The sequence below is a fragment of the Procambarus clarkii genome, chromosome 11, assembly GCF_040958095.1.
Source record: "Procambarus clarkii isolate CNS0578487 chromosome 11, FALCON_Pclarkii_2.0, whole genome shotgun sequence".
Classification (NCBI taxonomy): domain Eukaryota; kingdom Metazoa; phylum Arthropoda; class Malacostraca; order Decapoda; family Cambaridae; genus Procambarus; species Procambarus clarkii.
This window is the reverse complement of record NC_091160.1, coordinates 53,440,113-53,453,325: the sequence shown is the minus strand read 5'-3', so window position 1 is coordinate 53,453,325 and position 13,213 is coordinate 53,440,113. Positions and strand designations below refer to the sequence as shown.

The following is a 13,213-nucleotide window of genomic DNA, read 5'->3' as shown; positions in this document are numbered from 1 at the left end:
CTTTACCATCTAGTGTGTGGCCTGGTCAACATACTTCAGCCACGTTATTGTGACTCATCGCCCGCATAGATTAGTGACATCAGCACCGTAGATACTGTTATTGGACACCGCTTAAAGTGACAATATATCTTCATCGCAGGTTGAACTTCAAGCTGTATTAGCGAGCTTAAAGAAAAGTAGTAAATAATAGTAATGCCTGTGTTTTTAATGATAGAGGAGCGTTGGTGTCATTACATAGTAGAAGACCAGTATATCAGCATATTGTGGACGAGTGTTGAGATAACAGCAGGAAAGAGTAAAAAAAAATAGTTGGTAACTAAGATTTATGTAGGTTCCTTCACAAGCAGGGACCTGAGCTTGTAGAAGCATCTTAATTACCTTCAGTGGTTAAGTTCCTAATTGCACACTAGTTTCTCTGTCAGCTATCTCACCCCTGTCAGAGTAAAAGAGACAAATATATGTGTATGTATGTATGTCTGCATGTGTATGTGTATGTGTGTGTATAAAGTATATGTGGAAGCTGATCAGAATTACATTTCACCATTATAAATTCACATTAATGCATTCATAAATCTATGTATCTATGTATTTACGTATGTAGCTTAGCCTAACATTTTAAAAGCACTACGATCACATTCTGTGGTTCAATAAATCTCTGAACTGTATGTTTGACAAATCTCTCACTCTGTCCATGGAGGACAGAAGAAAATGTATATATGCTGGTTAGCATTGTAAATGTGTGGCCACGTCTGTGGTAGAAAATAATAATAATAAAAAAAACAAGCAGGGATGCTGTTAAGTGTGGCTGTTGATATATTAGCGAAGAGGGGGCACGGAAACAATTGTTTTCAGTGTAATATAATTCTTAAGACAAAGCTCAATTTGATCAGTATTTAACTTATTTAACAACGTGTTTAACTTATTTTCATTGAATAACTATAATATGTAGGATGAATATACTGTGTAAGTTTATTTATGAGCCCCAGGCTTTGAGGGACCGATATTAGAAGGTGTGCTAGTAACAGCGTCTCTGTCCTGTTTAAGTCTGTCAGTTATATCACCTGTGTCAAATACTTCTGTCAACGTGAATGATTTCAAATGTTAAACTGTCACTTAATGAAGCGTTCCGGCAATCACTAGCGAGTTATGTCATAATTTTTTGACTGATTGATGTAGATTAAGTCACCCGAAAGGTGTCACGGGCGTTAATAGCCCGTAAAGTTGTCATAATGTAAACTGATCTTAACTAGGCTGTGAAATGGTGTACTTCTTTGTCCGGCCCGAGGCGAGAATCTGTGTAGTCTCGGAAACATCCCAATTGATTGATAAAGATTAAGTCACCCAAGAGGTGGCACGGGCATGAATAGCCCGTAAGTGGTTGCCCTTTTGAGCCATTACCAGTATCAAGAGCTGATACTGGAGATATGTGGAGGCGCAACTGCACCCTGCGTGACGGGAGATGTCTCCCGTGGAAACATCCCAGGTGGACTTGGACATTAGCAGCAGTCAACACTGGGAAAGTCTTAAGCACAGCTATGGCATGGGATGAAGTATTAATGTCAATTAAAGGCTCTGTCCTGGGACCTCTGTTGTTTACTATAGATATGAATGATTTACGAAGCTTCATTTATCTCTGAAATTCTATCCTCAGTACTCTGTAAGTTCAATTATATCAATATTATCTCAGTAATAGTAGTTCTTGGGCCACGAGAATCTTCTTGGGATTATTCGCATGATTTCATTTTGAACCTTCTCCAACTTGTTTAGTCTGCAAAACAGTACAGATATCAAGACATATGGGCAGCATAATCAATAAGAGATCTCACAGTATGCCATGTGATTACCATTGGAAATATAGAATATGATTAATAATTGTGTACTGTATGGGTTTGTGAGCCCTTGAGGGACCTTATGTAGACTAGGGTAGAAATAGCCTAAGCTACTCTATCCTTTTTGAGATTTTCGTTTTCTCAATAAACTTACTTGAACTTGAATGAATGACTTAGACACTAAATTGAATAGCAACATTTACCAGTTTACTGACGATTAGAATATAGTGCAGGAAATCAATGTAGATTGTTTAAAAAATGAATGAGTTTGGATGTATATAAATAAGAGGTACCCCCATATAGCCTAATATGCCTTCTACAGTTTCCTTTATTTTTCCTCATGCTAAGCTGTGTAAACTCACCATACCTCAAGGAGGAGTCCTAAGACAAGCCCTGTTAAATATAATATTGAAACAGAGAGTTCCAGTGAAACTCCTTCAGTACAACTCCAGTCATAGTTGCACACGATATTCTGTTTCAGGTTAAACATGTTTTTAATGGAGTCAACAAATTTATTCGTAAATTGCTATATGTTTATACTTGAGTTAGTTTACACAACATTTCTGAACATTGTTTAAATAAGAGAGAGTATGGTGATAACATAAGACGTGATCATTATAAACATATACTGTATTATCTAGATTTAGATTTAGAAGTTTAATTTAATAGTAATATAAAATTTGGAGAAACTTAGTACAATGCCTTAGTAGTTGAATTTAGGTGAAAGAAAGACCCAATACATGTGTAAGTGCTTTAATACCAAAATTTCGGATTTAGCCTATTTTCTTTATGAAGGTAATGTAAACAATGTTCTGCCTATGTCAGTCAGTATTAATATATTAGGTACATCTGCATTTGTGCAGCTACCCTAGACTATATGAAGGGGAGTACAGTATGACCAAAAGCTAGCTACGTGATGCAAAAAATCCCCATCACACAGGATGGATAGTCGTACAGAAGCATGTGATAAATAGTCTGCACTGGCGGACTCTGGGTTCGTTATGAGGATATCATCATCAACACAAGAGTGAATAAGGCAGCAGTGATACTAAAGGTCCCCATCTCGCAGGATGGTTAGTCATACAGGGCCATATGTTTAGTAGCCTGAACTGGCAAATTTTGGGTACACTGTGAGGATATCTTCAAGAACACGAGAGTGAATATAGTAATTGCAAAGCTCCAGGTACTTCATGCCTACTGGTCTGAAAGGTCTAATAACTGGGCATTCGGTGATGTAATGTGGGAGATCATGCCGCAGTTCCTGCTCACTGAGTTTGCACCTGGAGTGCTCAGGATTGGGAGATCTGTCACCTGCAGCCACCTGCCACAGGTAATGGTAACTCAACCTGATCCTGGCAACCACTGTGTCGCACAGTCTGGTGGACTGTGCGACACAGTGGTCCACAGTTTACCACCTTCATGAAGGAAGGTACATTCGGATGAATTCTATGATGAATTCTTTCATCCGAGAATTTAGTATTATAACGCTTACATATGTATTAGGTCTTTCCTTCACTTTCCTATAACATTTATTACAGTTGCGGCTGCAGTGAGCAGGTGTACAACCACAGAAATATCTTCTAGCTTCGAATTAGGGTGAAGAGATGCGTATTGACAGAACATATGCAACACAAAACTAGCATGATAAGAAGATAATTCGAAAAATACCTAATATATACTTATTATACTATGAAGGTGTATTTTGCACACCCTCAGTATTTCACATCAACAGATTTACGAGGTTGACTATCACTGAGCGCGACTCTTGTATCATAGCTATGACTTCAGTAGGATTTAAAATAATTGTCAATAAACCATCTCCTTGTGACTAATTCCTTAACCCTTACACTGCTCAGGGGTCCTTGGGACATTTACACCCTTGTGCGCAAGAAAAAAAAAATAAAAAAAAAATTTTCGTCTTCTAAACATGTTAATTTGTGTCCCCTGAGCACGGAAAAAAAAAATCGTAGGTGACATATTTTGGTCGCAATTGACCGAGGAAATCTGGCAAAAAGTGGGCGTTGACAGAGCGGTCGTCAGACCTGGTCAGCGTCACCCGCGTTGACAGATGGGAGTTGCCACAAAGATATTATTACCTAATTGTTTCAATGTCTCCGATTGATTTTTTCTTAGTTTTTTTGCAGTAATATTATTCAATAGTGTGTATTGTAATATATTTATATAATAAAACTGGTTAATAATCGCTATACTCAAAAGTATGATGTGCATATTAGTGATTCAATTATTATGTTTATAAAACAATGAACAAATAGTTTTGCTGCTATTACACTCTATACACAAGTTATATATAAGTATTGGCATGTTTTGGTCACCATAACGAACCACTAAGTTGGTATTGAGAGTCGAAAAGCAACGAGGAGTTACCGCCACACACCAGCCAGCCACTCGCTGCCACTCCCTCAACACACGCACTAAACTTTCTCCCCCAACAATACCAGTTGTGGTGTTATTACACTATATACAGACGTTATATATATGTATGTGTATATTTTGTTCACCACAACTGTACAGCTAAGCTGATATAGTTAGTTCAGACACTAAGAGTCGTCGCTATACACAGATGGAGGCTGGCGGCTCCCTCACTCATTCAAGGTCACACGCACTAAACTTTCATCCCCAACAATACCATTTGTGGTGTTATTACACTATATACAGACGTTATATATAAGTATGTGTATATTTTGTTCACCACAACTGTACAGCTAAGCTGATATAGTTAGTTCAGGCACTAAGAGTCGTCGCTATACACAGATGGCGGCTCCCGCACTCATTCAAGGTCACACGCACTAAACTTTCTCCCCCAACAATACCAGTTGTGGTGTTATTACACTATATACAGACGTTATATATAAGTATGTGTATATTTTGTTCACCACAATTGTACAGCTAAGCTGATATAGTTAGTTCAGGCACTAAGAATCGTCGCTATACACAGATGGCGGCTGGCGGCTCCCTCACTCTTTCAAGGTCACACGCACTAAACTTTCTCCCCCAACAATACCTTTTGCAGTGTTATTACCCTATATACACATATTATATATAAATATCTACATGTTTTATGCACCGTAACTGTACACCTAAGCTTGTAGTGCGCCCAAAGAGCATAGTGGCCTCCCTCTAAACAGCTAGACAAATCGTGCAGACGACGTCACCTCCTTCACACATATGGCTCCTCCCAGCATAATCCTTTTGCTGTTATTACACTAATACACACATTATATATAAGTATCTACATTTGTGTTCACCATAGAGAACCACTGACCTGGTATGGTCAATGCAAACAATAACAGGTGGCCACACAGTCAGTAAACGATGCTGTCTCCCTCCGTCTCTCAGCATTACTCCTCCCACAGCGCTAATTATTACAACAATCCTGCTATTATCACAACCCTGGTTATTTGTATCACAGTCATTGGTCATCTGTAATATTGTCATCGCTAAATAATAACAATTATATATTTATTTTGACATTTTTCGGCGATGCTGTGGTCACAAGCTGAACATCAATGCTGTTCGCTCATGCTGCGTGCGCCGGCCTTGGTTGCTCCATCAGTACTGTGCCTCTCACACCTGAGAATATTGCCCACGATTTTTTTTTTAAATGGCATCTGTTTACAAGAGCCCTGAGGAAGCTAATGTGAACCCCGTGTAGCCGCGGGCCATTTGAATCAGGCCTGGCACCCTATGGCGTATATATACGCCATGCGCACCATGGGACATGTTACTCAGGGCGTATATATACGCCATGCGCAGTTTAAGGGTTAATAAAGGTCATAAGTAGGAAGATAGATGTCGGAAGTTTAATTGTTTAGATATGAACGAGAAAATTATAGAAAATATGCAAAGTATCTAAATATTTAGGATATTAAAATATGGAACATGGATCAAGCGTCGAACTATTCCTCGGCTGGTCGGGAAACAAACTTTTTTGTTAAACATCTTGCCAAATTACCTTTTTTTTATTAACAAGCTTAGGTATACACAGCAATGTGCTGTTACCCTATTATATATGAAAGATTATACATTGTAGATTAAAAACTAGCTATAAGTTCATCTAATATTACCATCTCACAGGATGGTTAATCATACACGGAATCAGGGGAGAAAATACCTACCTCAGTACAAAAATAAATTAACTTTGACTAAATATTAACGTTATGATTTTTATAAGAGCTAAGCACTGATCATGGAAATATTATATTATATTTATTTTTACCAGTTTCTATCAAATTCCTCTCAAATAATGTCTTTTTAACAAGCTTAGGTATACACAACAATGTGCTTCTACCCTATTCTGTAGAAGCCCCTTTTGATCTACCACACAGTGTAGATAAAAAACCAGCTACACCCTCATCCAACATCCCCACCTCACAGGACAGCTAGTCATACATGGAATCAGGAGAGAGCATGAAAAGTAAGGTATCTATTAGCCTCCACTAGCAAAATCTGGGTACAGCACAATAATATCTTCAACTTCATACACTTCTTAGTATATGAAATAATTACAAATATCAGAGTACCTCATACCATTTGGTCTGAAATCACTGATAACAGGGCAATCACAAATTAGTGTTGGAGAGTATGTCCCAACTCTTGTTCACATACTTTAAAACTGGAATGTTCACCATTGGGGGATTCATTACTTGCAGCCACCTGCCATAAATATCGATATCCCAAATTACCCGGAAGAGTGACGTATCTGCAAAAAGTACCAATCGGCAACTTGGTTGCTCACCTATATATACTCCAGAGGGTCGCTGAAATTAGATTTTGGTCACCACATGGTCCGGGAGACATCTCCCGTCACGCAGGGTGCAGTTGCGCCTCCACAGATCTCCAGTATCATCTTTTGATACTGGTAATGGCTCGAAAGGGCCACCACTTACGGGCTATTCATGCCCGTGCCACCTCTTGGGTGGCTTAATCTTCATCAATCATCAATCTACTCATCCACGGGAGACATTTCCCGTCACGCAGGGTGCAGTCGCACCTCCACAGATCTCCAGTATCAGCTCTTGATACTGGTGATGGCTCAAAAGGGCCACCACTTACGGGCTATTCATGCCCGTGCCACCTTTTGGGTGGCTTCATCTTCATTTTAACACATTCTCACGGGAGACATCTCCCGTCACGCAGGGTGCAGTCGCACCTCCACAGATCTGTAGTATCATCTATTGATACTGGTGATGGCTCAAAAGGGCCACCTCTTACGGGCTATTCATGCCCGAGCCACCTTTTGGGTGGCTTCATCTTCATCTTCTGTTTAAAACACGGGAGACATCTCCCGTCACGCTGGGTGCAGTCGCACCTCCACAGATCTCCAGTATCATCTATTGATACTGGTGATGGCTCAAAAAGGCCACCACTTACCAATTCATGCCCGTGCCACCTTTTGGGTGGCTTCATCTTCATCTTAACACATTCACAAGGGAGACATCTCCCATCATGCAGGGTACATTCGCACCTCCACAGATCTCCAGTATCAGCTCCTGATACTGGGAATGGCTTAAAACCACTTACGGGCTATTCATGCCCGTGCCACCTTTTGGGTGGCTTAATCTTCATCAATCAATCAGCTGAAATTAGGTACATTTGGTCACCACTTGGTCCGGGAGACATCTCCCGTTACGCAGGGTGCAGTTGCACCTCCACAGATCTCCAGTATCAGCTCTTGATACTGGTAATGGCTCAAAAGGGCCACCATTTACGGGCTATTCATGCCCGTGCCACCTTTTCGATGGTTTAATCGTCATCTTGGAAACATTCATGGGAGACATCTCCCGTCACGCTGAGTGCACTTGCACCTCCACAGATCTCCAGTATCAGCTCTTGATACTGGTGATGGCTCGAAAGGGCCACCACTTACGAGCTATTCATGCCCGTGCCATCTTTTGGGTGGCTTCATCTTCATCTTCTTCATCTGTTTAAAACACGGGAGACATCTCCCGTCACGCTGGGTGCAGTCGCACCTCCACAGATCTCCAGTACCATCTATTGATACTGGTGATGGCTCAAAAGGGCCACCACTTACCAATTCATGCCCGTGCCACCTATTGGGTGGCTTCATCTTCATCTTAACACATTCACAAGGGAGACATCTCCCATCATGCAGGGTGCATTCGCACCTCCACAGATCTCCAGTATCAGCTCTTGATACTGGTAATGGCTTAAAATGGCCACCACTTACGGGCTATTCATGCCCGTGCCACCTTTTGGGTGGCTTAATCTTCATCATCATCATCATCACCGAAAACAGCACCATTTGGTCACCACTTGGTCCGGGAGACATCTCCCGTCACGCAGGGTGCAGTTGCACCTCCACAGATCTCCAGTATCAGCTCTTGATACTGGTAATGGCTCAAAAGGGCCACCACTTACGGGCTATTCATGCCCGTGCCACCTTTTCGATGGTTTAATCGTCATATTGGACACATTCATGGGAGACATCTCCCGTCACGCTGAGTGCACTTGCACCTCCACAGATCTCCAGTATCAGCTCTTGATACTGGTGATGGCTCGAAAGGGCCACCACTTACGAGCTATTCATGCCCGTGCCATCTTTTGGGTGGCTTCATCTTCATCTTCTTCATCTGTTTAAAACACGGGAGACATCTCCCGTCACGCTGGGTGCAGTCGCACCTCCACAGATCTCCAGTATCATCTATTGATACTGGTGATGACTCAAAAGGGCCACCACTTACCAATTCATGCCCGTGCCACCTATTGGGTGGCTTCATCTTCATCTTAACACATTCACAAGGGAGACATCTCCCATCATGCAGGGTGCATTCGCACCTCCACAGATCTCCAGTATCAGCTCTTGATACTGGTAATGGCTTAAAATGGCCACCACTTACGGGCTATTCATGCCCGTGCCACCTTTTGGGTGGCTTAATCTTCATCATCATCATCCGAAAACAGCACCATTTGGTCACCACTTGGTCCGGGAGACATCTCCCGTCACGCAGGGTGCAGTTGCACCTCCACAGATCTCCAGTATCAGCTCTTGATACTGGTAATGGCTCAAAAGGGCCACCACTTACGGGCTATTCATGCCCGTGCCACCTTTTCGATGGTTTAATCGTCATCTTGGACACATTCATGGGAGACATCTCCCGTCACGCTGAGTGCACTTGCACCTCCACAGATCTCCAGTATCAGCTCTTGATACTGGTGATGGCTCGAAAGGGCCACCACTTACGAGCTATTCATGCCCGTGCCATCTTTTGGGTGGCTTCATCTTCATCTTCTTCATCTGTTTAAAACACGGGAGACATCTCCCGTCACGCTGGGTGCAGTCGCACCTCCACAGATCTCCAGTATCATCTATTGATACTGGTGATGGCTCAAAAGGGCCACCACTTACCAATTCATGCCCGTGCCACCTATTGGGTGGCTTCATCTTCATCTTAACACATTCACAAGGGAGACATCTCCCATCATGCAGGGTGCATTCGCACCTCCACAGATCTCCAGTATCAGCTCTTGATACTGGTAACGGCTTAAAATGGCCACCACTTACGGGCTATTCATGCCCGTGCCACCTTTTGGGTGGCTTAATCTTCATCATCATCATCATCATCGCTGAAATTAGATATTAGGTTGCAGGCCCTGGCAGCAGGAAGGCGAGACCCTCGGAGCTGCTTGGCTTGCTCCACATTACATCCACAGGAATTTACGACGTGTTAATTTTGTCTGGAAATTTATTTTGCTAATAATTTTTAAGCTACAATTTGAGAGATCTGGAAGTCTCGCTGGCAGCAACAAATATGGATGCCGGACACAATGTAAGTTTATTAATGTCTGGCGAGAACCCGACGCCAATGTCCCGGGAACTGGACATTCTGCAGAAGGACCTGGACACCCTCTTCCTCATTGTGTTCGGCATCCTCATATTCAGTAAGTACCAAAATCTGTGTTTTCTCTCTTTTTTCAAGTATTTAAACATATATATGGCACCTATTTCACATTTTGTATATTAATAAAATAGTTGTATTTTATATAGTTGTATATAGACGTACAATAATCTGTGTGTTAGATTTTGTTTTATTATGCTTAGAATAATGTATTTGGAATGCAATTTGTACTTTTGACTAACATTTGTTTATATTTCAGTCTTGCAGACCGGGTTCGCATTCCTTGAGGCAGGCTCCGTAAGGTCCAAGAACATCACCAACATCCTTCTCAAGAACATGCTCGATGTCTGTAAGTTATCAAACACCTTCGTTATTTGTTATCGTATCTGGCTTATGTCTGGTGAACCAGCACATGATTTTTTTATTCCTATCTCATAGCTAAAGTAAGCTCTCAATGTATATAACTTTGCCGACTCTTGTATTCCTGTAATTTCCTGCTTTTGCTTTTCCATCTGCTGGTGTTATATACTAAATTGTTCTCTGTATTCAATTAACCGACTTCCTCCCACCAAGCCTCACGTAGTAATAATGATATGAATTCCACAATCGTCCCCACCCTGTACTAACCATCTGCCCTGTTACTCTCCCCAGTCATTGGTGGCATAGCGTACTGGCTGGTGGGGTTCCCGCTGGCGTTTGGAGGCGGGAACAGCTTCTCTGGTACAGAGTACTGGGCGTCGTACGGGCTGTCGGACGAGCACCTGGCCTTCTGGTTCTTCCAGTTCGTCATCGCCACCACAGCCTCCACCATCATCTCGGGGTCGATGGCTGAGCGGTGTGCCTTCAATGCTTATCTCATCTACACGACCGTGCTGTCAGGTGGGTGTGAAGCCTCTTTCTCTCTGTAAAGTATGTTTCAAATTTAGCAGGATACTTTACACTATTTAGTGGTCAATGAATAAATAACTTTACTCACAGGCTTTATTTATATAATTTAGATAATATTTGAGAGGAACCTTAACAGGGCAATCTTGAGAGAAAGACAATTTGTTAGACAATAATAGCCTAACACTGATCATTATAATTAAACTTTATGTGTTTCTCAATAAATTTAAAAGGCAATGCAAACAATAATACATTTCCCACGGAATTAATAGATACATTATAAAATACAGCAGTGTTGGTACAGCTGTAGTGTACCGTGTTTTAATCATGTTTGTGTGTTGTAACAGCTCAGTTATGATAATATTTGTGTTTGTACAGCTGTGGTGTACCCGGTGGTGTCACACTGGACCTGGTCAGACGTTGGCTGGCTCAAGACTCAACACTACCAGGACTTCGGTGGCTCTGGCGTCGTCCACCTCACAGGGGGCGTGGCAGCTCTTGTTGGGGCTGTAATTCTTGGGCCCAGAATTGGTCGCTTCGGACCCAAGGGCAAGGAGATACGTGGACACTCTGTGCCGGTATGTTCATAGAACAGTGGTAATATATTATTATCTGAAGTCATGAAGCAAGATATAAATATTTGTGGATTATCATGTTTAATACAAATATTACACGTCAAGGTGGAGTTGTAAAGTTGTGTTTGAACTTCCAGCTGGCAGCTTTGGGAGGCTTCATCCTGCTCTTCGGGTTCCTGGCCTTCAACGGAGGGTCCCAAGCTTCCATCAGCCACGAGGGTGATGCTTTAGCCATTGCCAAGGCTGTCTTTAACACTGTGATCTCGGCGTCTTCAGGAGGCATCGCTGTGCTCTTGGTGTACCGTTCTGTGCTGTGTGGGAGGGAGTCCACCTGGTCCTTCCTAATGGCTCTTAATGGTTCTCTCGCTGGCATGGTATGTACCGCTCTGCGCTGTGTGGCCGGGAGTCCATTAGTGCTAGTATGATGGACTCTGCTCGCTGTAAATTTTCATTGACAGACGTTTGATTTAAACTTAACTTAGTATTATGATAACATAACAAATTTCTTATCAAAATGGTGTTTCTTGCAATATGTCTGAGTTTGTTTATCCAATGCTTAAGGACATGTTTCCATGACAGGTGTCAATCAGTGCCGGGTGCAACGTTGTGCGGCCGTGGAGTGCCAGTGTCATTGGTACAGTGGGTGGATCAGTGTTCCTCGCCATCCACACCCTTCTGCCTAAGTTGAAGGGTACGTCACTGCTTCTCTCACCGCTCAGTTTTCTTAACTTTGTCTCAAGAAGGCAACAAGTAGCCAGTTTTATCTAACTTGAGTTTGAAATATTTTAACTTTAACGTTATGTTCTGTAGATGGCATATACTTAAATAATAATATTTATAAAATTTTATATTATTGGGAAGCGTACGTGCATATTGGGACTGTTGAGGTTGTGGATATAAAGTTAATAAATATTTCTTCCACAGTTGATGACCCACTTGATGCTGTGGCTGTACACATGGGAGGTGGGTTGTGGGGGCTGGTTGCTGTGGCCCTCTTCCAGGATGGTGGCATTGTGTACGGGGGCAGAGCGGAGGTCCTCGCCTGGAACATAGTGGGGGCGCTGGCCATAGTGGTCTGGTCTGGTGGTCTCTGTTTAGTTATGTTTGGTTCCCTCAGGCTGCTCGGCCTCTTGAGGGTGCCTCCAGAAATGGAAATTGCAGGCAAGTGAAGATAATACATAAAGTTTTCGCTTTTGTATTATATAATTGATAATTGTTATATTTTTAGTGTTATGAACGCATTCATTATACATTGTATATGTTCTATATCTCTAACAATATCTATACGCCAGGAATGGACATCTTGAAGCACGGGGAGCCAGCCTACCCAGCTGACGCTTGGCTGGAGAGCCAGTACGATGGATCCGTAAACACTCAGGAGAACAAGAGGAATTCAAGTAAGTTGTCAATTAAGTTGCTTTTAAAGTTTTGTGTGTGATGTTTATTTATTTGATATTAATGAAATGCATCATAGAAATTCATAGTTTTGTTATCAACATTTTCCACTATTCATCTAATCCATTATTTTCCAGATCTTCCACCCAACATGTCTGCCCCAGAAGAATTTGGTTTGACTAATTCCCAGGACCCAGCTCCAGTCCCTGGACACCTTGTATACTGGAGTCGTGCAGGACCAGTCCCATCCCACCTCTCGCCCGTCGTGTCCCTCAACAATCACGAAGCTAACCACTTGAACTCCAACAATAGTGTCTCTGAAGCTAGCTTCACAATCCGACTGGGAGACCATGATCTGCGAGTCCTCGTTGAACCAAGAGATCAACGTGGTCAAGACCCTCATTGTTACACCAATGAGGCTTTTGACGAAACCACAAATCTTTAAGATTATCTTTTATTTGTCATTACTTATGAAAGTATTTGTATGTTGTCATTACTTATGAAAGTATGTGTAAGTTGTCATTACTTATGAAAGTGGGTGTATGTTTGTCATTACTTATGAGAGTATGTGTGTTTGTCATTACTTATGAAACCTCAAAACTCTGAGATTCTCTGTTGGTTCTTCGACATTAAAGCTTGCTTGTATTGATTC

General features: G+C 42.0%; 1 protein-coding gene across 1 annotated transcript; it reads left to right on the top strand.

The window, feature by feature from the left end:
* The first annotated feature begins 9,619 nt into the window (after positions 1-9,619).
* Positions 9,620-13,006, top strand: LOC138363762 (putative ammonium transporter 1). The gene is made up of 9 exons (XM_069323155.1): positions 9,620-9,749; positions 9,966-10,055; positions 10,358-10,585; positions 10,970-11,169; positions 11,304-11,540; positions 11,746-11,857; positions 12,091-12,327; positions 12,459-12,563; positions 12,699-13,006. The coding sequence occupies exons 1-9, from the start codon at positions 9,620-9,622 to the stop codon at positions 13,004-13,006; spliced, it is 1,647 nt and encodes a 548-aa protein (XP_069179256.1).
* Positions 13,007-13,213: the final 207 nt, after the last annotated feature.

Coding starts and splice junctions, on each gene's coding strand:
- LOC138363762 (XM_069323155.1), top strand. CDS start 9,620: ATGGATGCCGGACACAATGTAAGTTTATTAATGTCTGGCGAGAACCCG. Junction 11,858..12,090: donor CCTTCTGCCTAAGTTGAAGG/GTACGTCACTGC, acceptor TTTCTTCCACAG/TTGATGACCCACTTGATGCT. Junction 12,564..12,698: donor GGAGAACAAGAGGAATTCAA/GTAAGTTGTCAA, acceptor ATTATTTTCCAG/ATCTTCCACCCAACATGTCT.